The 27,100-nt window shown below is 44.4% G+C and overlaps 2 protein-coding genes across 3 annotated transcripts in view; both read right to left on the reverse strand.

Annotated features, from left to right (window-relative positions):
• LOC144680894 (peptidase M20 domain-containing protein 2-like) overlaps positions 1 to 4,277 on the reverse strand; it is a 38,631-nt gene extending 34,354 nt beyond the window's left edge. The window contains exon 1 of one of the 2 annotated variants that reach the window (XM_078542417.1): positions 3,728 to 4,277. In XM_078542417.1, the coding sequence (XP_078398543.1) occupies positions 3,728 to 4,117 (390 nt within the window). In that variant the 5' untranslated portion in view covers positions 4,118 to 4,277. The remainder of the gene's footprint in view (positions 1 to 3,727) is intronic. The other variant, XM_078542418.1, reaches the window with a different exon arrangement.
• Positions 4,278 to 13,089: 8,812 nt separating this feature from the next.
• pnrc1 (proline-rich nuclear receptor coactivator 1) overlaps positions 13,090 to 27,100 on the reverse strand; it is a 40,181-nt gene continuing 26,170 nt past the window's right edge. Inside the window, exon 4 of the mRNA XM_078542425.1 lies at positions 13,090 to 19,296. Coding sequence (XP_078398551.1) covers positions 19,147 to 19,296 — 150 coding nt within the window. The 3' untranslated portion in view covers positions 13,090 to 19,146. The remainder of the gene's footprint in view (positions 19,297 to 27,100) is intronic.

Raw genomic sequence — 27,100 nt, forward strand, 5'->3', positions numbered from 1 at the left:
TGCTGGGATTGTTAAATGCTGCTGGCCAATCTGATTGGCTGGCAGCTCTCAAAGATGAGACTTCCTTCCACTGAGGGACGGAAGCGGAAATCCTACGCTCACATCTTTAAGCCTGCCCCATTGTAATTTTGCTCTGGGGCAGCCAAAAAAAGCGACCAACTTTTCTATCAGGGTGTTGAAGAATCCATGCCAAGGTGTATAAAAGGAGCATGATTTTCAAAAGTTCAGAGACCTCAAAAGATACAGAAATCAAAAAGCCACTCTGATCTGGATTGGGTTGATCTCTCAATCTATGTATCAATAAAGTCTGTCCCACATGTTAAATTAGAAAGTGTCTTGTGCTTACTTGAAGCGTATTGTTGTAAACTGTGGAAGGAAGGAGGCTGAATGTTAATGCGATGGTCTACAGGTCATCTAATAGGGGAAGGGGGAAGGAAATAGTATGTGTTCAGGGAGCTACCAACCAGTCAGCTTAACACTATTGGTTGGAAAAATAATGGAAGCCCTACTAAAATTAGAAACCAAATGTATAAGGAGTCAGCATGGATTCCAAAAGGGAAAATCTTGCTTGACCATCCTCACTGAATCCTTTGAAGAGGTAACATGGAAAGTAGACAAAGGTAATGCAATAAAAAGTAATTTGCGTAGGTTTCCAGAATTCCTTCAATAAGGCGCCACATACTAGACTAATAAATTAGGTCAGAGCATGCAGTTAGGGAAAGAGTAGCACAAAGGGATAGCCAACAGGCTGCAAGATTAAAAGTACAGAGCAGTGGTAAAGGGTAGTTGATCAGAGTGGCAGAAGGTAGAAAGTGGGATCCCACTGATCAGTGCTGGGGTCATTCACAATCTATATTAACAATTAGTCCATAAGACGTAGGAGCAGAAGTAGGCCATTTGGCCCATCAAGACTGCTCTGCCATTCATTGAGATCATGGCTGATCTAACAATCCTCAACTCCACTTTCCTGCCTTTTCCCCATAACCTTTGATTCCCTAACTGATTAAAAATCTATCTTTCTCAGTCTTGAATATAGTTAACGACCCAGCCCCTACAGCCCTCTGTGGTAAGGAATTCCACAGATTAACTACCCTCTGAGAGAAGAAATTCCTCCTCATCTGTCTTAAATGGGCAACCCCCTTACTCTTTGATCATGCCCTCTGGTCCTAGACACTCTCACAACCTCTCAGCATCTACCCTGTCAAGCCCCCTAAGAATCGTATATGATTCAATAAGGTCACCACTCATTCTTCTATACTCCAATGAGTACAGACCCAGCTCTCCTCATAAGAAAATCCCTCCGTACCCAGGATCAAGCAAGTGAACCTTCTCTGGACTGCCTCCAATGCCAGTATATCTTTCCTTAGATAAAGGGACCAAAACTGTTCACAGTATTCTAGGTGTGGTCTAAATGGGGAAGTTTTAGCAAGACTTCCCCATTTGCCTTCCCTATTACATGTTGAACTTGTATGCTAGCTTTTTGGGATTCATGCACAAGGAATCCCAAATCCCTCTGTGCTGCAGCATTCTGCAGACTTTCTCCATTTAAAAAATACTCAGCTCCTCTATTCTTCCTGCCAAAGTGCATAACCACACATTTTCCCACATTATATTCCATCTGCCAAGTTTTTTGCCAACTCACTTAACCCTTCTATATCCCTCTGCAGACTCTTTGTGTCATCCTCATCATTTGCCTTCCCACCTATTTGTGTCATCCGCAAACTTGGCGATAGTACATTCATTTCCTTCATCCAAGTCATTAATATATATTGTAAATAATTGTGGCCCCAGCGCTGAGCCCTGTGGCACTCCACTAGTTACAGGTTGCCATCCTGAAAATGCCTCCCTTATCCCAACATTCTGTCTTCTATTAGTTACCCAATCCTCTGTCTACCCCCAACACCACAGGCTCTTATCTTACTAAGTAGCCTTATGTGCAGTACCTTATCAAACGCCTTTTGGAAATCCAAATATATTACATCTACTGGTTCCCCTTTATCATTCTTGCTTGTTACCTCCTCAAAGAATTCTAATAAATTTGACATGCATGATTTCCCCTTCATGAAGCCATGCTGACTCTGCTTGATTATATTATGCATTTCTAAATGCTCTATTACACCTCTTTATAATAGACTCTATGTCATGAAGCGCTATTAATGTATATAATATTTTGGAAAATATTTTTCTTTTAAAATAGAGTTTTACTCTGCGTGTATGTCTTAGTGGGGTTAAAGCCAGCTAGTCTGGGTGCTTTGGTGTACGAGTTTGAGATGTAAACAGAGAGATAGCATGCATTTGCATTTTTTTTTGAATAGAGCACTCAAGAAATGGGGTGAAAACTTGACGCCTTTCGAGGAGCTACCAAGCAATATGTTTATATTACTAATAAAAATTGGTATTATGAAAGGGGTTTCATTGTTAAAAGGTGAAGTTCAAAGAGGTTCTTGATACAATGAGCATTAACATTCAATGGGGCTGGTAGGTATTCGGGTGTGCGGAGCAGAGGCAATGTAAGATCAAAAGGCAGCTGTAAGCCTCCAACTGGCTCCACAGTGGAAAGAACCTGATTTTGAATTCATAAAGTGAAAATGCTTTGCCTGGTGTTTTGGCTAAGTCTATGGGTTGCCGTTGGATTATGCATCAAACTTTAGGAAAAAAGACTGGACAGATCATGTGAGTTAGCTAGGGAGCGCCACCGCGGCCTCTCACTGGCCGGCGTCAGGAAGGCACTGTCGGCCGCCAGCTACTCGCGGGTGAACCAGGTGGTCTGGAGCCTGGTCCCCGAGGGCTCGCTGCTGCAGACGGCGGGCACCGGGGCCTCAGGCTCCTTGAAGATCAACCGGCAGCACCTGGAGGGCCAGAGCCGCCTGGCCGCCGCTCCGACCCCTAAAGCCCAGGGCCGGCAGCGGAGAGCGGCCGCCGGCCTCAGGGGGAAGATGAAGAGGGGGCCGGCGCGGGTGAAGAAGAAGAAGAAGAAGCCGGGCGGCCGGAGGAAAACCGTCAAGGGAAGCGGCATCCAGAGGCTGGACGGGCGGCCCCAGAAAGCGGCCAAGGAGCCGGCGCCAGGCACTGATCCGGCCGCCGGGCAGGAAGGTGAACCCGAGGTGGGAGCTGAGAGCATCCCCGAGGGAACCAAGCAAGGAGCAAAACGGTGAAGGAATAAAAGGAAAAAAACATCCAAGTGGAGAAAACATCAACAAATGTGCAATTCATCGCCATGATCAACATTCTGCATTTGGCAGGACTGCCCCTTTCAATGCAGTAACAAACTAAACAAGCAGTAAATGCCAAAAAAAAATGCACTGCAAGCAGTTTGGCCTTTGAAAGAGCAAAGGTCATTTATTACTAAACAAAAACAGAATTAACGGAAAAACAACAGGTGTTGAAGGGTCGTGAGGACTCGAAACGTCGACTCTTTTCTTCTCCGCCGATGCTGCCAGACCTGCTGAGTTTTTCCAGGTAATTCTGTTTTTGTTTTGGATTTCCAGCATCCGCAGTAGTTTTTTTTTTGTTTTTATCTCATTTATGACTAAGTCTGATGAAGATCCAATTCAAAAGGTTAACCTTTCACTGCAAGGCGCTACCCAACCTGCTGCCCCTTTGCAGCTCTTACCGTGTTTATTTCAGGTCTCCAGCTTTTTTAAAAAAAGGCACCAATGCAATCACATCACTTCACGAACAAATTTATTTTATACGAGTTAAAATAAGCCCCAGTCAGCAATCTTACCTTAACTTTCAGGTCAGGCAGGGTCTCCAGAACCGCTTTCAGCGCCAGAGAAGAGGCGACACCGACCTCGGCGATCAGGTTGTGTCCACAGGCGTGCCCAATCTCGGGCAGAGCATCGTACTCGCACAGGAAGCCCACGGTGAGGCCTCCGTCCGGGCCCCAGTCCGCCCTGAAAGCCGTGTCCAGGTGGTAGTGAGGCTTCACCTGCCAGCCGCCGGCGGCCTGGAAGAAGTTGCAGAGGGCGTCGTGAGCCCGGCTCTCCTGGTAAGCCAACTCCGGCTGACTCCAGATCTGTTGGCTCAGAGCAGACAGGCTGCCAGCGGCGGCCTCCACAGCTCTGGACAACAGCGCCTTCAGGCTGGCCAGCTCCTCTGGCGGAACCCCCATCATCGACCACTCGATCCGGTGCGCAACCCCCTCCTCAGCAGGTATCTCTCACTGGATGAAGGGCCAAACGGACTCGAAACGTTATCTGTGTCTTCCTCTCCACAGCTGCTGTCAGACATGCTGAGTTTTTCCAGTTATTTTTGTTCCCTCCAGCCTCTCCTCCAATCAAAAGCTACCTCTCACTGGGGGCGTGGCTACCCCTCCAGCCCCTCCTCCAATCAAAAGCTACCTCTCACTGGGGGCGTGGCTACCTCCCTCCAGCCTCTCCAATCAAAAGCTACCTCTTACTGGGGGACAAAAGTCAATCGCCTGTGCTGTGCTGTCTTGTCAGCAGCAGAACCTTCTGGGTGCAAATCGTCCTTAGCAGTCACCGAAGTATCCAGTGGAACCCTACAAAACATCCCAGATGATGAACATGCTCATCTTCACCTTGAAGAACGAACAAGACTGGCTATAGGCTTGTGTTCCCTGTTATAGGGTTCGGGGTGTTGGGGGTGGCACAGGCTGCTCACGCAAAGTTGCTTGCGGTGGTCACATTGAGCTGTAATTTTCAATTTTATTTATAGTGTAAAGCCTCCTGCTGACAGTTCCCAGGCTCCCAGGTTGAGTAAATAAATGCCATATAACTTATCTTTATACAATAAAATCCCAATAAGTTGAATCCCAGGGAATCCGTCCACAAATTTGTGTTAAGCAAAACTTTGTGATAGCCAATATGCCTACAAACACAGAGATAAAAACAAAGAACTACTGCGGATGCTGGAAATCCAAAAAAAAAACAAAATTACCTGGAAAAACTCAGCAGGTCTGGCAGCATCGGCGGAGAAGAAAAGAGTTGACGTTTCGAGTCCTCATGACCCTTCATGACCTGCTGAGTTTTTCCAGGTAATTCTGTTTTTGTTTTGCCTACAAACACAGTTTAAGTCAAAAATAACAGATTCAAATGCCAAATGAAAACACAGTAGAGCAGTAAATGTGTGAAAGGGTATTTATACAATTTGTTCACACCTTACAATGGCCTGGCCTTGTAAAAGGGCAGAGATTTACATTGAAAAATGTCAGGGGTTAGCTCCAGAAAAACTCCATAACCTTTCTTAGTACGCTTTCTTCAGACCTGCGCTATACAGTCCACCATGTTGTCAATGCAACAATGTTTTTGGTGTTTTCATGCTGCAGGGCAAAACCTTGGAGTATCTCTACAGCCTTTACGGCATCGGCTAGGGAAACAGGCAGGCAAGCATTCATTGGACTCCTCAGCTGAAGAATGTACTGCATCCATAATTGCATCATCTGTTCTGTTGTGCAATGTACGGCATAATTTTCCTCTGCATAAGTTTCCATGGTTGTTTCTGCTGGAATTTCCATTTTGGACTCCTGAAGGCGAAAAATGCCTCATCATCAGGTTGGTTAGTCTCATCCGGATCCTCCTCGTTCTCAACATCTTGTGCAATCATAACCTGTTTGAACCCAGCATGGTGGAATCAGTTGGCAATTGTGGCTTCCATCACCAATTTCCACACCTTCTTCATCATGAATATGGCCTCCTGAACAGCTGGATTATACTCCTGCTACTACTACTTATTTTACCTTTAAACATCAAGGAACAATCTGGTGAAAGACAGTAAAACAGTCCGGTTTCATCCATGTTAAAAATATCTCATGGCGCATACTCATTCAAGATGCGTGCAAGACCATTTCAGAGCCAATCTGTCAGTACTGCTGTAACAGCTACCCCCCACCATTTACCACCAGAACATGATGCCGTGTCTTGTCTTGAATCGGTCCAGCCATCCATTGCTGCAGGTGAACTCCAGGTAACCCAGCTTCTTTTTCTGGGTGACTACCCTTTCCTGCAGGATTGGGCTGAAGATGGGAATGTTCCCTGCTCGGGCTGCGATGAATCAGTGCAGCAGAGCTTCTTCAATGTTGGGATAGGCAGCCATTCTCATCCTCTTCCTTGCTGGAGAGAATGCCTGCTTGTCAGACTGTTCCCAGAAACCTTTCGCCTTATGTTTCATAATGGTGGACAAACTCAGCGCTGGAATCTCCCACTCGCAATGCTTGTTTTCCACTCCACGCCACAGTTTTCCAATTATTGTATCAACTTCACCTTCTCTCCAATGGACAACACTTTTAATTTTCTCATAGGTTTAGCCGTACCCACAGGTTTTGCATATCCTTTCACAGGGAGATCTCAATGCTGAATGATGGCTAGCCCAGTGTTCCATGATTTCGCGCTCGTGTGGTCTAACTCCACTCTGCTTGGTCGGCGAGGTCATATAACAAGCTTAAACAAGTTCAGCTAATGTGGAGTTGCCAGTGTGAAATTTCAGCTCATCACGGGCATTGTTCTAAGGGATTTGCTATGCTGCTGGCAGGAATGATTGACAACTTTGATATAACTGGAATTTTGTGCCATCCGGGTTTGACTTATCATGATTTCACTGTATAGCGCTTTTAACATAGTAAAATGCCGCAAGACAGTTCCCAGGAATATTATCAAAAAAAAGACGCCGAGCCACATATGGAGATATTAGGACAGATGACAAACATCTTGGTCAAATAGATTGGTTTTGAAGAGCATCTTAAAGGAGGAGAAAGAGGTAGGGAGGCATAAAGGTTCAAGAGGGAATTTTAGAGCTCAGGACTTATACAACTGAAAGGACAGCCACCAGTAGTGGAGCAATTGAAATTGGGGATACCCAATTGGCAGGAGGCCAGAATTGGGGAAGTGCAGATATCTCAGAGGGTTATGGGGCTGGAGGAGATGGGTATTAAATGATGCTCACGTCCCAAGAACAAATAAAAGAAAAAGAAAATGAGGAGCAATAAAGGAGAAATAGAATTGATGAGTTCAGGTTCAGAATGGCAGCCTTAAAACATGCCTGACTGGGCAGGGAAATTCAAATTACAAATGCATGGTTACATAGTAAGGTTAAGTTAGACATTAAACAAAAAATGTTGGAAATACTCTGCGCTTCAGGCAGCATTAATGGAAAAAGAAAGAGTTTTAAAAAGTTAGAGATATTACAGAGGCAGGGAAATTAGGGAGGGGAGTAAACAGAGGGGTAGATTGGGTAGAAGTCAGGAGTGATTAAATGACAAAAAAGGATGATGGTGCAAGGCACCTGCTTTCTAAAATTTCTGGTTATGAACTGAAATTATTAAACTCAATGTTGAGTCCAGAAGAACGTAAAGTGTCTGGTTGAAAGATAAGGTGATGTTCATCAAGCTTCAGTTGAGCTTCATTGGAGCAGTGCTTGAGGCTGACAAAGAGGTCAGAGAGTGATGGAGAATTAAAATGACAAGCGTCCAGAATCATGATCTGAACTGTGATGTTCAGCAGAACCATCACCCAGTCTGTATTTGGTCTCCCTGACGTAAAGAAGTCCACATCTTGAATAGCGAATATAGTATATTAAATTTGAAGAAGTACCAGTAAATGGCTGTTTCATCTAGAAGGTTAGATGTACTATGGTAATAAATGGGAAATAGAAAGAACAGAGGAGGAGAGGTTCCAAAAACTTAAAGTCATTGATCCCATTGTGGGATTAAGTTAATTTAGGGTTGTCACAATCTGGTCAGGGACGAGTAACTCTTTGTTGAAAGTAGACAAAGTTTGAAATCCCAATTATTCATTAGGAGAATAAAGCCACAAGATTCCATGATTTTAAATAAACAGAATAAACTTTATTGTACAAAGTCAGAAAAGTAAAACAGTTTACAATACCTATCTTATACTCTGACATTCAGTATTAACATGAGGTAAATATGAATTAACAGCCAAACAGTTATTGAACACGCTATACTGCACATAACATGGCAGGTGCGACCAAGGCAGATCCCATGGATTTCTCAGCAACCCATCCAGATACCAGTGACCACTGCGAGTCACAAAATCTTGGTAAAACTTTCTCTCTCAGGAGGGATTTCAACTTTTGAAGATCTAGCCACTGAATTCCTTCAAAAGCCCCTCCAATCTGGGCTGCCTCAACAACTGCTCACCTCCCGGTGGTTCAAACTCTTCTCCTGAGACTCTGTTCCATGGGCTTCATAATGCTGCATTACCACCTCTAATTACCAGCAAAATTCCAGGCCTTTCGCAGACTGCTAGCTTCACTAAGCTGGCACTGCCCTGGGTTTCTCTGAACTCCAGTCTCCCTGCTGCACCGAGCTATAAACGGCTCACGATTGTAGTAGAGAGAGTACAGAGGAGATTTACAAGGATGTTGCCTGGACTGCAGAATTTTAGTTATGAGGAAAGATTGGATAGGCTAGGGTTGTTTTCTTTTTAACAGAGGACGGTGAGAGGAGACCTAATTGAAGCAAATCAAATTATGAGGGATATAGATAAAGTGGATAGGAAGGCCCTGCTTCACTTGGTTGAGGGGTCCTTAACCACAGGACATAGATTTAGGGTAAGAATTAGAAGGTTAAGAGGGGATTCGAGGGGAAATTCTTTTCACCCAGAGGTGGTGGGAATATGGAACTCACTGCCTGAAAGGATGGTGGAGGCAGAAAGCCCCAGAATATCTCAAAAGTAATTGAGTGTGCACTAGAAGTGCCATAACCTGCTACGCTATGGACCTAGTGCTGGAAAATGGGATTAAGTTGGATGGCTCCTTGTTGGCCGGCATGGACACAATGGGCTAACTGGTCTTCCTTCCATGCTATAAATTTATATGATTCTTTAAGATGTCAGGGTACCAGCCAGATGCATTTATTAAAAATCTTTCCTGGCCCATCCACTTCCAAACCTGACTCCAAGTGGCTAGGAAAATTCCGGTCCAGAACTTAATAAACAAGCAAAATATATCATGTGCTAAATCAGCACTATTAGAAGGCCATAATTTTGATTTCAAGAACACGTTCATCGACTTCCAATTTCTCACTGTTCAAGGCTAACACATATGTTACAGACAAAAAATTGGGGATGTGAGACTAAACACAACTGTTCTTCCAAGGTACGAAGGGCTGAATGGCCTTAATCTGTGCTGTAAGTTTCCATGATTCTATGATATGTTGAATGCTCCCCTCACAATAACATACATCTTTGTTAATTGGATTTGGAGAGTGATATGGTGACAAATTCAATGTGAATTACAAAATATACCACTGAACTGCTGCAGTCCTTGTGGTGTAGGTACACCCACAATGCTGTAAGGGAGGGAGTTCCAGGATTTGTAACCAGCGACAGTGAAGGAACAGTAATATATTTCCAAGTCAGGATGGTGAGTGGCTTGGAGGAGAACATGCAGGTGGTGGTGTTCCCATGTGTCTGTTGCCCTTGTCCTTCTAGACGGTAGTGATCGTGGGTTTGGAAGTTGCTGTTTAAGGAGCCTTGATGAAATCCTGCAGTGCATCTTGTAGATGGTACACACTGCTGCTACTGTGCGTCAGTGCTGGAGGGAGTGAATGTTTGTGGATGGGGTGCCAATCAAGCGGGCTGCTTTGTCCTGGATGGTGTCAAGCTTCTTGAGTGTTGTTGGAGCTGCATTCATCTAGGCAAGTGGAGGGTGTTCCATCACACTCCAAACCTGTGTCTTGTAGATGGTGGACAAGGTTTGGGGAGTCAGGAGGTGAGTTACTCGCCAAGGATTTCTAGTTATGGCTATTCGAATTCAGTTTCTGGTAAATGGTAATCCCTAGGATGTTGATAGTGGGGGATTCAGCAATGGCAATGCCATTGAATGTCAAGGGGCGATAGTTAGATTATCTCTTGTTGGAAATGGTCATGGTCTGGCACTTGTATGGTGTGAATGTTACTTGCCGCTTGTCAGCCCATGCCTGAATATTGTCCAGGTCTTGCTGCTTATGGACATGGACTGCTTCAGTATCTAAGGAGTTGCAAATTGTGCTGAACATTGTGCAATCATCAATGAACACCCACTTCTGATGTGATGATGGAAGGATGGTCATTGATAAAGGAGCAGAAGATGGTGGAGCCTAGGACACTACCCGTGGAACTCCGGCAGTAATGTCCTGGAACTGAGGTGATTGACCTCCATCAACCACAACCATCTTCCTTTGTGCTAGGTATGACTCCAACCAGTGTAGAGTTTTCCCCCTGATTCCCATTGACTCCAGTTTTGCTAGGGCTCCTTGATGCCACACGCTGTCAAATGCTGCCTTGATGTCAAGGGCAGTCACTCTTACATCATCTCTGGAGTTCAGCTCTTTTGTCCATGTTTGAACCAAGGCTGTAATGGGTCAGAAGCTGAATGACCCTGTCAGAAAACAAACTGAGCATTAGTGAGCAGGTTATTGCTAAGCAAGTGCTGCTTGATAATACTGTTGATGACCCTATTCCATCACTTTACTGATGATCAAGAGTAGACTGATGGGGCGGTAATTGGCCGGGTGGGATTTGTCCTGCTTTTTGTGTACAGGACATACCTGGGTAATTTTCCACATTGCCGGGTAGATGTCAGTGTTGCAGCTGTACTGGAACAGTTTGGCTAGGGGTGAGGCAAGTTGTGGAGCACAATTCTTCGGTACTATTGCCAGAATATGTCAGGGCCATATCCCTTGCAGTATCCAGTGCCTTCAGTTGTTTCTTGATATCACGTGGAGTGAATCGAACTGGCTGAATATATGTGATGCTGGGGACTGCCGGAGGAGGCCAAGATGGACCATCCACATTTCTGGCTGGAGCCTTAACTTTTGCATTGATGTGCTAGGCTCCTCCATCACAGTATCACAATGCAGAAGGAGGAGGACATTCAGCCCATCGAGTCTGCACTGGCTCTCTGAAAGAGCACTCCACCTAGTCCCATTCCCCTGCCTTATCCCTGGAACCTGGCACATTCTTTCTTTTCAGGTAGCAATCCAATTCCCTTTTGAATACCTCAATCGAACCTGCCTCCACCACCCTTTCAGGGAGTTTGTTCCAGACTCCAACCACCCTCTGGGTGAAAACATTTTTCCCCACATCACATTTACTCCTTTTGCCAATTATTTTGAATCTGTGCCCTCTAGTTCTTGATGTTCTCCTGAGTGGGAACAGTTTCTCACTATTTACCCTGTCCATACCCCTCAGGGTCTTGATTACCTCTAATCAAGTCTCCATTCAGCCTTGCTTCCTCCAAGGTAAACAGTTCTAAACTCTCCAATCTATCCTCATAGCTACAGTTCTTCATCCCAGGAATCATTCTTGTGAATCTTCTCTGTACTCTCTCCAATGCCTTCACATCCTTCCTCAAGTATGGCACCCAGAACTCGATGCAGTACTCCAGATGAGGCATAATTAATGTCTTAAAGAAGTTCAACATGACCTTCTTCTCTTGTACTCAATGCCCCTGTTAATAAAGCCTAAGATATTATATGCTTTATTAAGTCTTGCATGCTTTTTGAACAAGGGTGAACAATATTTGCAGTTCTCCCATCCTCTGGCACCTCACCTGTGTCTAAGGAAGACTGGAAGATTATTACTAGTGCCTCTGCAATTTTCACTCTCACTTCCCTCAGTACCCTTGGATACATCTCAACCGGTCCTGGTATCTTATCTATTTTAAATAAAGATAGCCTTTCCAACACCTCCTTCCTCTCAATCTTAAGTCCTTCTAGTGTACCTGTTACTTCCTCTCTCACCTTGACGTGGGTAGTGACTTCTTCCTTTGTAAAGACAGATGCAAGCACTCGTTCAACACCTCCACTATTTCTCCAGCCTCCACATGCAAGTCCCCTTTTTTGTCCCTAATTGGCCCTACTCTTTCTTTTACCATCCTTTTATTATTTATGTGCTGAAAGAAGACCTTGGGATTCCCTTTTATGTTCACTGCCAGCCTCTTTTCATGCTCTCTCCTTGCTTTTTGGATTATTTTCTTCACTTCCCCTCTGGTCCTTCTATATTCAGCCTGATTCTCCATTATATTTTCTACCTGATATCTGTCATACATGCACTTCTTCCTTTTCACCTTTACCTCTATCGCTCTTGTCATCCAGGGCACTCTGGATTTATTGTCCTATCTTTCCCCTTCAAGGGAATATACCTTGACATTGCCTGCAATACTTTTTCTTTGAAGATGGCCCATTGTTCAGCCACCGTCTTTTCTGCCAAAATTTGATTCCAACTCACTCGATTCAGATGCATTCTCATCCCATCGAAGTTGGCTTTCCCCCAATTCATTATCCCTGCTCTGGATTGTTCTCTGTCCTTTTCATGATTAACCTAAATCTTATGATACAATGGCCACCGTTCCTTACAAGCTCTCCCACTGATATTTGATCCACTTGGGCCAAATCATTCCCCAGAACCAAGTCCAAAAGTGCATGTCCTCTCATTGGACTGGAGACATACTGCTGTAGAAAATTATCTTGAACACATTCCAGGAACTCTCGCCCCCCTTGTCCTTTTGTACTATTCCTATCCCAGTCTATATTTGGATAATTGAATGATGATAATTATGATTACTCTATAACTCCTGCACCTCTCCATAATTTTTTTGCAAACGTGTTTCTCCACATCCCTTCCATTAGTTGGTGGTCTATAAACTATGCCAATCAATGTTATTACACATTTCCTATTCCTTACCTCTAGCCAGAGAGATTCTGTCTTTGACCCCTCTGGAACATCCTCTCTCTCCAGTTCTGTAATGCCATCTTTAACCAATATTACCACTCCCCCCACCCCCCATTTTCTTCCTTTCCTGTCTCTCCTAAACACCTTGTACCCAGGAATGTTTAATGCCCAGTCCTGCCCTTCTTTGAGCCAGGTCTCTGTTATAGCAATAATATCATAATTCCATTTGTCAACTTGTAGCCCTGATTTAGGCTTTTTTACTTTCCCGCTCATTCTGACCTCATCTAATGACTTACTGTTGCCTACTCAAATTCTATCAAACTCTCCAAGTATTCCATCTTCCTTGATGTAACTCTCTAATATATCCTCATTATCACTTGATACTTCACTACTTCCCACTGCCAGTTTTTTCTCCTCTGCACTCTGAATTTCCCCCCAGGTTCCCATCCCCTCCCCAATGGCATTAGCAAACCTCCCAGTGAGGACATTAGTCCCAGTCCTGTTAAGGTGTAACCCATCCTTCTTGTACAGGTTCCACCTGCCCCAGAACTGATCCCAATGCCTCAGAAATCTAAAGCCTTCCCTCCTATTCCATTTCTCCAGCCACATGTTGAACTGCTCAATCTTCATATTCTTATGTTCACTAGCGCGTGGTTCACTAACCACTGAGATTACTGCTCTCCGGGTCCTGCTTTTTAATTCCCTTCCTAACTCCCAAAAATCTGCTTTCAGTACCTCAACCCTTTTCCTACTTATGTCATTGGTCCCAAAGTGGACCACAAGCTCTGGCTGTTCACCCTCCCCTAAAAGAATGTCCTGCAGCCGCTCTGTGACATCCTTGACCCTGGCACCAGGCAGGCAACAAACCATCCTGGAGTCATGCCTACAGCTACAGAAATGCCTGTCTGCTCCCAGAACTATGGAATCCCCTAATACTATAGCACTCCACCCCTCCACCTCCCCTCCTGTGCTGCTGAACCACCTGTGGTACCACGGACTTGGCTCCTGCTACAATCCTCTGAGGAATCATCTCGCTCACCAGTATCCGAAATGGAAAAGCATTTAGAGAGTGTGGTAGCCTCAGGGGATTCCTGCACTACCTGCCTCTCCTCTTAGATACCCTGGCGGTCACCCATTTCCTCTCTGCCTGTGTCCTTCTTAGCTGCGGTGTGACCACCTCTCTAAACATGCTATCCACATTACTCCCAGTCTTGCGGATGCACCACAGTGACTCCAGCCACCGCTCAAGCTCCGCAACATGGAACTCAAGTTTCTGCAGCTGGTGACACTTCCTGCAGATGCAGAAACTTGAGGGCACTTTGTGCCTGCACGACTTCCCACGTCCTGCAATAATTCCTATATGTACTACAATTTATTGTGTTTATCTCAGTCTTGCCACTTCTCGCGCTCTTTTAACTCCCAACTTTGGTTTCAGTCTTGCCCCTTCTTGTGCTCTTTTAACTCTTCAACTCCGCTCTCAGTCTCATGCTTTCTCACGCTCTTTTAACTCTCCAGCTACGGTCTCAGTCTCGCCCCTTCTTGTGCTCTTTTAACTCTTTGGCTCTGCTCTCAGTCTTGCATCTTCTCGCGCTCTTTTAACTCTACGATTCCGCGCTCAGTCTCGCGTTCTTTTAACTCCCAACTCCGCTCTCAGTCTCACCCCTTCCCGCGGTCTTTTAACTCTTCGACTCCATTCTCAGTCTTATGCTTTTTTAACTCCCAGCTCTGCTTTCAGTCTTGCCCCTTTTCATGCTCTTTTAACTCCCAACTCCACTCTCAGTCTTGCCCCTTCTCGTGCTTCTTTGACTCCCAACTCCATTCTCAGTCTCGCCCTCTTTTAACTCCCGACTGGGAATATTTGTTGAGCCTCCTCCTCCAATGAGTTGTTTGATTGTCCGCCACCATTCACAACTGGATATGGCAGGACTTCAGAGCTTAGATCTGATCCATTGGTTGTGGAATTGTTTAGCTTTGTTTATCGTTTGCTGCTTATGCTGTTTGGCCAGGTTGACACCTCATTTTCATGTTTGCCTGGTGCTGCTCCTGACATGCCCTCCTGCACTCTTGATTGAACCAGGGTTGATTCTCTGGCTTGGTGGTAATGGTAGAATGGGGGATATACCGGGCCATGAGGTTTCAGATTGTGGTTGAGTACAATTTTGCTGCTGCTGATGACCCACAGTGCCTCATGGTTGTCCAGTCTTTAGTAGCTGGATCTGTTCCAAATCTATCCCATTTGGCATGGTGGTAGTGCCACACAATACGATGGAGGGTATCCTCAATGCGAAGACATTGCATGTGCATGACGCCTGGTTCTTATCAGCCTTATGAATTGAGATAATTTGTCAGCGTACGCATAATCTAGTTGTTTCATTATTTGAGTTGATGAGGGTCTATTGAACATTTATAAATCAAAGTTCTATGATGCAATTAGGACCCCAAAGCTATTTTAACATAAAATTGCATAAGCCTAACCCAGTGCCCAAGCCACCAATAAAAACAAGCAGTATTGATCTCTCAGAGTCGATGAAGCAGTATTTAAAGAGCTACTTGGCCGCATATGGATTATGGCAGGTGCTCATCACTGGCCTTTTCCAATATCGGATATACAGGCACAGATTCACTTTTTCAGATCTATTTGAACAGCAGTCCTTCTAACTGATTTCAAAATATTCCAGGAAATTCATTGTAGCTCAATGACTGCACAGAAAGCCAGCATTTTCTTTCTTGGTAAGACTGTTTTTTTCCGTTTAATCTTCAATTATTACGTACTTTTATCTTTTAAAGATCAAAAAATTCTACCTTAATTATTCCTTTATTATAATAATACTGGAAGGAAAGTTTTATTATTGTATTTGTGTCCTTTGTTCTGATGCTTGCTGGAGCCTCTTTTGCACACTTAATTGTTTTAAAAATTGTTTTAAATTTATTTTATATTCCTACCAAAGTTCTTGCTCTCCCCTTTCCCTGTAAGCTTTACGTGCTATGTCTTTCTTCCAACTGGGATTTCTACCCTTGCTTGTTTAACTTACATTCATCTTTCTTTAGTGTGAGTCTCATGCATATTATGGTTTGCAATGTTTTCCATTTTTCCTTGACAGAGCTTTTTTTAACAGCATATTTCCTTTAGTCTTTCCTCATATTATTAAAGTTATTTTTTGAAATCATACACTTCTGTTTTTGCCCTTGCTATCACCAATTGCCAGATAGTCCCAAATATGATGATAATTTTGTCCTTCACCCCCAGAACTTCCATTGCATCCAAATTGAGGATACCATATTTCTTGCAAGGATCAAGTCTAGATGTGAGCTCCTCCTGGTAGGATGCACAACACTATTATGAAGCATTTTTGCCTCATATTCAGCAATTTAGAGTCAGTCACCGAACTTCAGTTTGGAGTTTACCATATAATATTGGGTTTACTAAAGCCACTCATTATTACAACATTATTTAAAAAACAAACCTCATCATATCATCACTGTTGTCTTCTTTTACTGTGCTGGAAGTCTGTAGCAAACTCTAATTGGAATTGTTTCCTGGAGCTCCAACAACATTCAAGACGCTTGACACAATCGAAAACAAAGCAGTCTGCTTGATCAGCACCCTATCGGTACAGTGTGTACCATCTATAAGATTCACTGCAGCAACTTGCCAAGCCTCCTTCGACAGCAACATTCAAACCCGCAACCTCTGCTACCTAGAAGGACAAAGGCAGAGATGCATGGGAAGGCCACCATCTCCAGGTTCCCCTCCAACCCACATGTGATTAAAACTTGGAACTATATCGCCATTCCTTCCTGTCGCTGGGTCAAAATCCTTGAATTCTCTACCTAGCAGCATTGTGGGTGTACCTACACCACAAGGGTTGCAGTAGTTCAAGAAAGTGGCTGACCACCACCTGTTCAAGGGCAACTAGGGAAGGGCAATAAATGTTGGCCTTGCCAGCAATGCTCACATCTCAAGAATGAAGAAAAAAATTATTAAATCAAGTACGCTGTATAATTTTTCCCTTACTCTAAAATCTTAATGGAAATTTTAAGTCTTAGCCTCATGTGGAACTCATCCAGCTTGGTAAAAGAGGTAGGTTTTAACGGGTGTCTTAAAGGAAGAAATCAAGGTCGAGAGGTAAAGACCCTGGGACCTAGGCAACTGAAGTGTGCCCACCAAAGGTAGAGCAAATAAAATCAGGGACTCAAAAGAAGCCAGAATTAGAGGAGTGCAGATATCTCAGAGGGTTGTGGGGCTGAAGGAGATTACAGAAATAGGGAGGGACCAAGCCAGTGAGTAATTTAAAAACAAGGATGAAAATTTTAAGATCAAGATGTTGCTTGACTGGGAGCCAATATAGCAAGCAAGGGGTGATAGGAGAACAGGACTTAGTGCGAGTGAAGATACAGGCAGCAGAGTTTTGGATGACCTCAATTTTAGGGAGGGTAAAATGTGGGAAACCAGCCAGGAGAGTGTTGGAATAGTCAAGTTTAGAGGAATCAAAGGCATGGATGAGAATTTCAGCAGCAGATGAGCTGAGACAGGGGCGAAGTTGAGCGGTGTTAGACGTGGAAATAGGTGGTCCTAGTGAGTTGTGAGTAAGAGGTTGGCATCAAATGTGATACCAAGGTTTGCAAACCTTGATCTCAAACTGTCGCCAGGGAGAGGGATGAATTAGTAGCTAGGGAATGAAGTTTGGAGCAGGGACCAAAAACAGTTGCTTCAGTCTTCCCAATATTTAATTGGAGGAAATTTCTGCTCATCCAATACTGGATGTTGGATAAGCAGCCCAATAATTTAGCAACAATGGAGGAGCCGGGACAGGTGATGGTGAGGTAGAGCTGGATGTTGCCGGTGTAGATGTGAAAACTAATGCTGGCCTTTCAGATGATGTTGCTGTGGGTTGTATGTAGATTAGAAATATGAGGGTGCCAAGGATAGGTCCTTGAGGGACACCAAAGGTAAGGGTGTGGGAACAGGAAGAAAAGCCATCGTTTGTGATTCATTGTCTACAATTAGATAGATACGAATGGAACCTGGTGAGAGAAGGCCCGCCCAGTTGGATGATAGGAGTGGCATTGAAGGAGGATGGTGTGGCCAACCATATTAAAGGCTGCAGACAGGTCAAAGGATGAAGAGGGAAAGTTTACAGTCCCACATGATGTCATTTGTGACTTTGATAAGAGTTGTTTTGTTATTGTGGTAGGGCCGAAATCTGATTGAAGGGATTCAAACACGAAGTTCCGAGAAAGCTGGGAATGGATTCGGGAAGCAACAACATGCTCATGGACTTTGGAGAGGAAAGGGATGTTGGAGATGGGATGGTAGTTTGCAAGGGGATTGAGGTCAAGGGTTTGTTTTTGAGGAAGGGGAGATGATGACGGCAGATTGATTTAAAGGTGAGTGGGACAGCACCTGAAGAGGGAACTGTTTACAATATTGGCTAACATGGAGACAAGGGGGGAAGTTGAGTGACCTGGAGTTTGGTGGGACCAAGGGAGCAGGAGATGGGTCTCATGGACAAGATGAGCTCACAGAGGGCATTAGGGGAGATAAGAGAGAAACTAGAGAATGACCTGAGTTCAGGGCTAATGCAGGGGTAGCTTTATAGGAAGTTTGGCCAGGTGGGCAGGTGAAGGGGAAGGACATGACAGAGGCAGCTGACTGAACGGTCTTGACCTTAGTAACAAAAAAAGTCCATGAGCTCCTCACACTTATTGTTGGAGGTGAGGGTGGAGGGGACAGGGGAGAGGGGTTTAAGAAGATCGTTTGCAGTAGAGTAAAGAAGCCAGGGGTTACCTTTGTTTTCCAGGATGATCCTGGAATAGTGAGCAGCTTTAACAGAGGAGAGCAAGACCCAATAGTATTTTAAGTAGTCCAGTCAGATCTGTAGTGGGTGGCTAAACCAATTGAATGCCATACCCTTTCAAGTTTACGTCCTTTGGACTTAAGGATTTTAGCCTAGGATCTGGATGGAGTCTATTATCAGGAAAGTTGCTTGGTAAAACAACAATGTGTGTAGTGAATGTCTGAAACATTGGAAGATAATCCTAGACAAAAGATGACTTTGTCTGTAGTTGATGGTTTATCCTTTGACTATTTTCCCATGAGCTCAAGGATCTGTGATCCACTTTGTTTCTTCTCTGTATCAATGACCCTTTTCACACATCATCCAACTTTTTGTTGATTATTTTATTCAATGTGCATCAGTTTCCTTCAGATTGTATTCCTTCACTGTACAAACCCTTAATTCATCTTGCAGTATAGTAACTGAATCACTAAATCTTTAACTTATTCATGCTGGTGGGTATAGCTTCCTTCATTCGCTAACATTAGCAAAAGAAAAGTCAATGTAATTGAGTTTCCTTGGAGCTTCTTACGTCTCTTGGAAATCTGCAACATCTTATGTTGATGATTTTACCTTTCATTCTTCTTCATCTGTTGACATTCTTAATCCGCTGACATCTTAGTCTTATTATTTCCTCCAGATCTCAAATGGAATTCCCATTATCTCCATCAGTCTTAAAGCTGCAACCAAAAAGCTCCAGTTCCTTTTTGGTGGCAAATGATTACTTCCATTAACAACTTCCACTTAACTCTCCATGAGGCTGGAATCCACTTGAATAGTGGCCTCATTTCTAGGGGGACTGTTCTGGCAATTCTCTTGAACTCCTGAGCAATATATAAAAACAGCTTGTCAGCTGATATTTGACAATTCTCTCACTTCCTCTGGCAAGCTTTAAACTAAATTTTCTATGGATAGAAATTTAGGGCTGGATTTTACGCAGCCAGTCGTAGTGGAAACCAGGGCAGCCGAGCCCACTTAATCATGGAAGATCCCTGATATCAGCTTTCCGGCGACTGGAAAATCTCCCTCGATTAAGTTGGAGGGTAGAAGGGACTGATGCAGGATTCCCAGCCACCTTCTGTGGGATGTCAATGAGGTTCATTAATGAGCTAATGTACCCATAATCCATGAGTCCACCACAATTTAGTGGTGGCTCAGGAATTAAATAGAGGTTGCATGGGTCTCCTGCACCCTAGGAAGGCTGCCCACAAAACCCTGACGGGTTTGCCAATGGCTTCCCGGGGTGGGGATGAGGGTTTGTCCCACACTATCGAGCACTCTGTGCTTGATTGAGGGACCCAGCCATTGAAAGCCATTGCTCTGTCCTTATCTTCACCCTGCCGCCCCATCCTGTGATCCCCAGCCTGCTTTCACTCACCTGTGGCCCTTGGTGATCCTGGGTCCCGGGTGAGTGCAGTGCTACCAGCAGCCACCGCTTCCGCTGGTGCTGGCAGCATCAGGAGCTTCCGGCTTCTGATTGGCTGGAAGTTCTTGGCAGCTGGAACTTCCACAGCCGGGGACCTCAATTGCAGTGAAGGCCAGATGGTGGCCAATTAAGGGCAGAATATTGCCGCCACGTAAAATGACACGAGATGACGTCGGGCGTGTATCCAATGTGTGTCATTTCGATATTGCATTCGGTGGGCGTGCGCCAGACACAGCTGCGCATCCACCAAACTGTCAACAGCCTATTAAGGCCATTAAGAAAGTAATTTACCTGATTAACAGTGCTACCCGCCCAACTTTAAGGTTGGCGGGCATGTGAAGAGCTGAAGCGGCCTTCGCGTTTTCCAGGAAACCTCATCTACAGGCGGGATGAGGTTTCCTGAAGGTTTTATAAAATTAACAAATAATTACAGAATCACAGAATCATAGAATCACACAGTGCAGAAGATATCCATATTAATAATGGAAGTACTCATATCAACTTGTCACACTATATTTACATGCTGTTGTCAATGGGACCAAGTGGATATTTCTTTCAGAGAGCTGATATAACTCCGACGAGCCAGTTAGCCTATTTCCATGCTGTAAATTCTTTGATATTTCTCAAACAGGTAAGTCATTTTAACTTAGTGATGCTAAAGAAAAACTAAAAATCAAATACTCTGACAAAATTAAATGATGACCCCTAAAACATGCCAAATCATTTCAGCAGCAAAATGTGACCGAGGTCTTCAATTATAATTGACACACTGTAAGACCACAAGCTCCAGAAGTTATGTAATGGCATGGAAATCAGCCATCGAGAAGAGAAATTATCAATGACTTTTTGTAAAGAATAGATGCCCCAGTATATCATTTCTTAACTTAAAACCATAGAAGACCTGTTCTGATCCTATTCCACTTGCCTGCAATTAGCATACCGATCCATTTGTGCTTATCTTTATGACCTAAATTCTGCAGCACAATATACACTCTCCAGTGTTCGGTAAACCTTGGATTCTTTAAATTTTTTTCCTTTCGCAACTACAGCTACTTGCACCAACATCCTCATAACCCTATCCTGCTTTGGCCAAGTTTTCAATAGAAACTAGGGTAATTTAACACAAATCCTGCGCAAATTATTACCTCACTTTTAGTCTACACTCATTTTTCCATTGCTCTTGCATTAACATTTGACGCAGTTTAATAAATGGATGTAAGAAATCTCCAATGAGCAACTGAAGGATAAAATGCATGATTGTAATTGCTGGGGCTTTTCACAACATATAAAAAATTATTTTCCTTAAATAAAGTTCATACTTCTATTAGGTTCAATTTTAGCGTGATAAACTAATAAAAAATAAACTTGAAACTAATGCGTCTAAATTAGTGGGCACAAAAATTAAGTTAAAAATAGAGGCCTAGAAATTCAATCACACCGGAAAATGAGCACACGGGGATAAGGATCTTGCTGCATGCCATAGACACCACTTGAAATGTGTGTGCTGGACAGGCATTTAGCCAATTTCTTGTTGGCTGTACGTCTGTCTGAGCTGGGGGAGGAATCTGATGTTGTTGATGCCAGTTAAAGACAGCCTGTACCTCTTAAACGAGAGGTGTACTTTGACTGCAGAAAATGCTGGAAACTGGGAGACATGGCTGAAGGAGCTGGAGGTGGGGCAATCAGATTCTCTGATGCAGCTTTGGAGATGCTTGAGCAGGTGCACCACAAGATTCTGATCACCTAGAGGTGGCAGAAAGTTTTCCAATCAACGACTTCGAAGGTAGTGCGAAGAGGTGATTAATGAGGCTGCTAAGTCTTAGCTTCCAGCTGCATTGCCAAAAGAAGTTAAGCGATCATCGTGAATCATCTGCAGGTTCACTGTTCACAGCATTCCCATTCTCCAGTTCCCCTCACTCTCCTAAGGTTACGGCACTACAACTTACTCCAGTTCCTATTATTCTACTCACATATCTCCTACTCTCTGCGCAATTGTAACCCTCACTCCTCACATATCGCACTGTTATTGTATAACATCACCACTTCATAATACTGGCAAGCATATTCTCAAAACAAGTCATAACGCTATTAACAGTTTTTCCTTCTCGTTTCTATCCCTCCTTCACACTCTGCGTGACTAACTAGCTGCTTTCAACAGCCAGTCATCTCTCTTGCTGATGCTTGACACTAAAAACTAACCCTTGCCCTTCTCTTTAATTTCAGGTGCAGAAAATGTTGAGCCCTATGGCACTAGAGGAAAAGGCACCCTTTCCTATAAGATGTGCCATCACTGACCCTAACAAGAATTGACTCAGAGACTGGTATCGTGCACACTTAAAGACTAGACTAGAGGAAGAGTCTTCACACTGTCAGTCATAGGACAGAGGTGTGCAGAAGCTAGGACCACTGGGATAGGATAGCACCAGAACCAGCTCACCAGAGGACGTTCACATTGCAGCATTACTGCAGATGTTACTCTTCAGACTAATACAAAAGCTAAATATAGCAGATGCTTGAAATCTGAAAAATAAATAGAAAATTCTCAGCAGAGCAGGCAGCATCTGTGGAGAGAGAAACAGAGTTAACACTTCAGGTCAATGATCTGGAAAGGGTTAAGAGTTGTAATAGGTTTTAATGCCCAGTATTTCACTCCCCAGGTAAGTTGTGCGAGTTGGGAAATTTCCCAGTTAGCAATACCTGCCACGGGAGAAACTCCAACAAATGGCGTGATCTTTGTTTCAGGGGTGCAGGCGCGGGTGCAGGTCTGCTGCTCCCTGATGCAGATCAGAAGCTGCTGAGTGCCGAGGTGGGCTGTTTAAAAGGCATGCCTCGGTTCTCTGGGACTTTCACCGAGTTGTTTTGTTAAGTTTTAGGCCCTCTAGCCCTCATCCCTCATACCCCATTATCCCCCACCCACTCCCCATGTCACCTCTATGTCCCCAAGCCAACTTATACCAACCCATGCCCCCTGACCTACCCCTTTCCCCTTATAACCACGTGCCAACTTAATATCAATTCATGCCAACCTTTTGTCACACTTACACCATCAATGCCAACTCACACAGTATCCACCATGGACAGATCTCAGGAGCCATGTTGAGATTAAATAAAGGTCTTAATATCTATTACAGCCTTCACTATATTTTTAAAAAAGTGCCATTCAGGAAAGCACATTCAAAACATTTAAGTGTCATCAAGTGCTTAATCCCTTATAAAAACAAATTTCTATTCATAAACCACATCAAAGACAGCTAATCCTTTAATAGCCACCTAAACCCCCTGCTAAGATAATCATAGGTGGTGGAAAGGCCAGAGTTTTAATAGTGAATTGCTCTTCAAAAATGTATAGGTCAACTTAAAAAGTTCCCCCAACTCTTTATTCAATTAACTGGTTTAATAGGTGTAACTGTGCCTAGTTTGAGGTGAAAAATGTTAAGAAAGAATTCCAGTAGTTGCTTATAGCCTCAGAGATGAGAGCTCACTGTGGCTGGTCAGCAAACCTGCTTTTGATTGAGGTGAAAAATTAGTGAGTTTTTCTGACTTAATGCATTGATCTTTAGTTTTATTTTGTACATTAGCTACATAAGACAATAAAATTTAAGAAAAATATGAACATTTCATTTAAAAGGCAAATTTACAGAACATTTTTGAATGCAGGAGCCATTCAGAAAAGAACTTGAGGTTATAATGCTATTTTTCTTGCAAATACAGTAACACTTGGGCAACACTCACTAATGGTATGGATGCAGCAGGAAGGTCGAGCCTTGCTGAATCTTGCAGGACAAGGCCCTCCCCTTACTTTCAATAAACTCCCTGTACATGGAAAACATGCACAGGGATTATCAGGTCGGCAGCATAGCTGGCTGGGAATAACAAAATTCAGTCAAGGAGCAGCTCTGAAAAACTTGTCGCTGATCCTTAAAAGGAACATTGGCAAGAAAACTATTTTTCCAGCTGTAACTTCCATCAAAACCCATTCACCCATCACCCCTGTGTTCACTGACATTCACTGGTGCCTGGTTGAACAACATGATGTTAAAATTCTCATCCCTTTTTTCAAATCATTCCATGGCCTCACCCCTCCCTACCTCCGTGAACTCCTTCAGACCTTCAATCCTAGGAGACATCCTCTAATTCTGACCTCTTGGGCATCCCAAGTTTAATCACTACACCTTTGGTGACCATGCCTTCAACTGCAAAGGGCCTCAACTCTGGAATTCCCTCCCTAAACTTCTTGGCTCCCTATCTTACTTTCCTTCTTTAAGATGTTCCTTAAAACCTATGTCTTGGAATGCAAGAACCCAAATGTACAAGCAGGAGTAGGCCTTGGGCCCCTTGGGCTTGCTCCACCATTTGATAAGATCATGACTGATCTGATTGTGGCCTCAGCTCCACTTTCCTGTCTGACCCCTAAGCCTTTAGTCAACTGACTAATATCTCCTTTAAGTGGTTTAGCGTAATTTTTTTTTTTATTCATTCATGGGATGTGTGTATTACTGGCTAGGCTGCATTTATTGCCCATCCCTAATTGCCCTAGAGAAGGTGGTGGTGAGCTGCCTTCTTAAACTGCTGCTGTCCATCTGGTGTAAGTACACCCACAGTGCTGTTAGGGAGTTCCAGGATTTTGACCCAGTGACAATGGAGGAAGAGCGATATATTTCCAAGTCAGGATGGTGAGTGGCTTGGAGGGGATCATTCAGGCAGTGGTGTTCCCATGTATCAGCTGCCTTTGTCCTTCTAGATGGCACTGGTCATGAGTTTGGAAGGTGCTATCTAAGCAGGCTTGGTGAGTTCTTGCAGTGCATCGTGTAGATGGTACACACTGCTGCTACTGTGCATTGATGGTGGAAGGAATGAATGTATGTAGCTGGCATGCCAATGAAGTGGGCTGCTTTGTCCTGGATGGTGTCAAGCTTCTTGAGTGTTGTTGGAGCTGCACTCATTGAGGCAAGTGGAGAGTATTCCATAACATTCTTGACTTGTGCCTTGTGGCACAAGGGGTGGGGGTGGACAAGCTTTGGGGTGTCAGGAGCTGAGATACCCATCACAGGATTCCTGGCCTCTGACCTGCTCTTGTAGCCACAGTATTTATATAGCTAGTCAAGTTCAGTTTCTGGTCACTCGTAAGCCCCCAGGATGTTGATAATGGAGGATTCAGCAATGGTAATGCCAGTGAAAGTCAAGGGGCGATGGTTAGATGCTCTCTTGTTGGAGATAGTCATTGCCTAGCATTTGGGTGGCGTGAATGTTACTTGCCACTTGTCAGCCCAAACCTGGATATTGTCCAGATCTTGCTGCAGTTGGACATGGACTGTTTCAGTTTGAGGAGTCGTGAATGGTATTGAACGTTGTGCTATCATCAGTAAACATCCCCACTCCTGACCTTATGATGGAAGGAAAGTCATTGATGAAACAGCTGAAGATGGTTGGGCCTAGAACGCTACCATGAGGAACTCCTGCAGTGATGTCCTGGAACTGAGATGATTGACCTCCAACAACCACAACCATCTTCCTTTGTTAAAGGCAAAATACCGTGGATGCTCAAAATCTTCCTTTGTGCTAGGTATGACTCCAACCAATGGAGAGCTTTCCCCTCGATTCCCATTGACCCCAGTTTTGCTAGGGCTCCTTGATGTCACACTTGGTCAAATGCTGCCTTGATGTCAAGGCCAGTCACTCTCATATCGCCTCTGCAGTTCAGTTCTTTTGCTCATGCTTGAACCAAGGCTGAAATGAGGTCAAGAGCTGAGTGGCCCTGGCGGAACTCAAACTGGGCCTCAATGAGCAGGTTTTTGCTAAGCAAGTGCCACTTGAAAGCGCTGTTGATGACTCCTCCCATTACTTCACTGATGATGAAGAGTAGACTGATGGGTCGGTAATTGGCCGGGTTGGTTTTGTCCTGTTTTTTGTGTACAGGACATACCTGGGCAATTTCTTTTCACATTGCTGGGTAGATGCCAGTGTTGTAGCTGTACTGGAACAGCTTGGCCAGGGGCGCGTCAAATTCTGGAGCACAAGGCTCCAGTACTATTGCCACAATATTGGCAGGGCCCAAAGCCTTCGCAGTATCAAGTGCTGTGCAGTTTCTTGGTCTCATGTGGAGTGGATCAAATTGGCTGAAGACCGGCATCTGTGATGCTGGGGACCTCCAGAGGAGGCTGAGATGGATCATCCATTCGGCACTTCTGGCTGAAGATTGTAGCAAATGCTTCAGCCTTATCTTTTGCACTCATGTGCTGGGATGCTCCATCATTAAGGATGGGGATATTTGTTGAGCCTCGTCCTCCAGTGAGTTGGTTAATTGTCCACTACCATTCATGACTGGATGTGGCAGGACTGCAGAGTTTAATCTGATCTGTTGGTTACGGAATTGCTTAAATGTCAATCGCTCACTGCTTATGCTATTTGGCATACAAGTAGTCCTGTGTTGCAGCTTCACCAGGTTGATACCTCATTTTTAGGTATGCCAGGTGCTGCTCCAGGCATGCCCTCCTGCACTCTTCATTGAACCAGGGTTGAACCTTAGGCTTGGTGGTAGTATTAGAGTGGGTGATATGCTGGGCCATGAAGTTACAGATTGTGGCTGAGTACAATTTTGCTGCTGCTGATGGCCCACAGCACCACATGGACACCCAGTCTTGAGTTTCTAGATCCGTTCGAAATCTATCCCATTTAGCATGGTGGTAAATGCCACACGACATGATCAAGGGCATCCTCAATGTGAAGATGGGACTTTGTCTTCACAAGGACTCCTACTGATACTGCCATGGACAAATGCATCGGTGACAGGTAGATTGTTGAGGACGCAGTCAAGTATGTTTCTTCCTCTTGTTGGTCCCCTCAAACCACCTGCGCAGCGAGGTCTAGCAGCTATGTCCTTCAGGACTTGGCCAGCTTGGTCTGTACTGGTGCTACCGAGTCACTCTTGGTGATGGACATTGAAATCCCCCACCCAGAGTACGTTCTGCACTATTGCCACACTCAGTGCTTCCTCCAAGTGGTGTTCAACCTGGAGGAGCACTGATTCATCAGCTGAGGGGGTATGTGGCAATCAGCAGGAGGTTTCCTTGCCCATGCTCGACCTAATGCCATGAGACTTCATGGGGGCCAGAATCAATCTGAGGACTCCAAGAGCAACTCCCTCCAGACTCTGTATCACTGTCATGCCACCTTCGCCCATTCTGTCATGCCGGTAGGACAAG

The sequence above is a fragment of the Cetorhinus maximus genome, chromosome 5 (genome assembly GCF_964194155.1).
Source record: "Cetorhinus maximus chromosome 5, sCetMax3.hap1.1, whole genome shotgun sequence".
Lineage (NCBI taxonomy): Eukaryota > Metazoa > Chordata > Chondrichthyes > Lamniformes > Cetorhinidae > Cetorhinus > Cetorhinus maximus.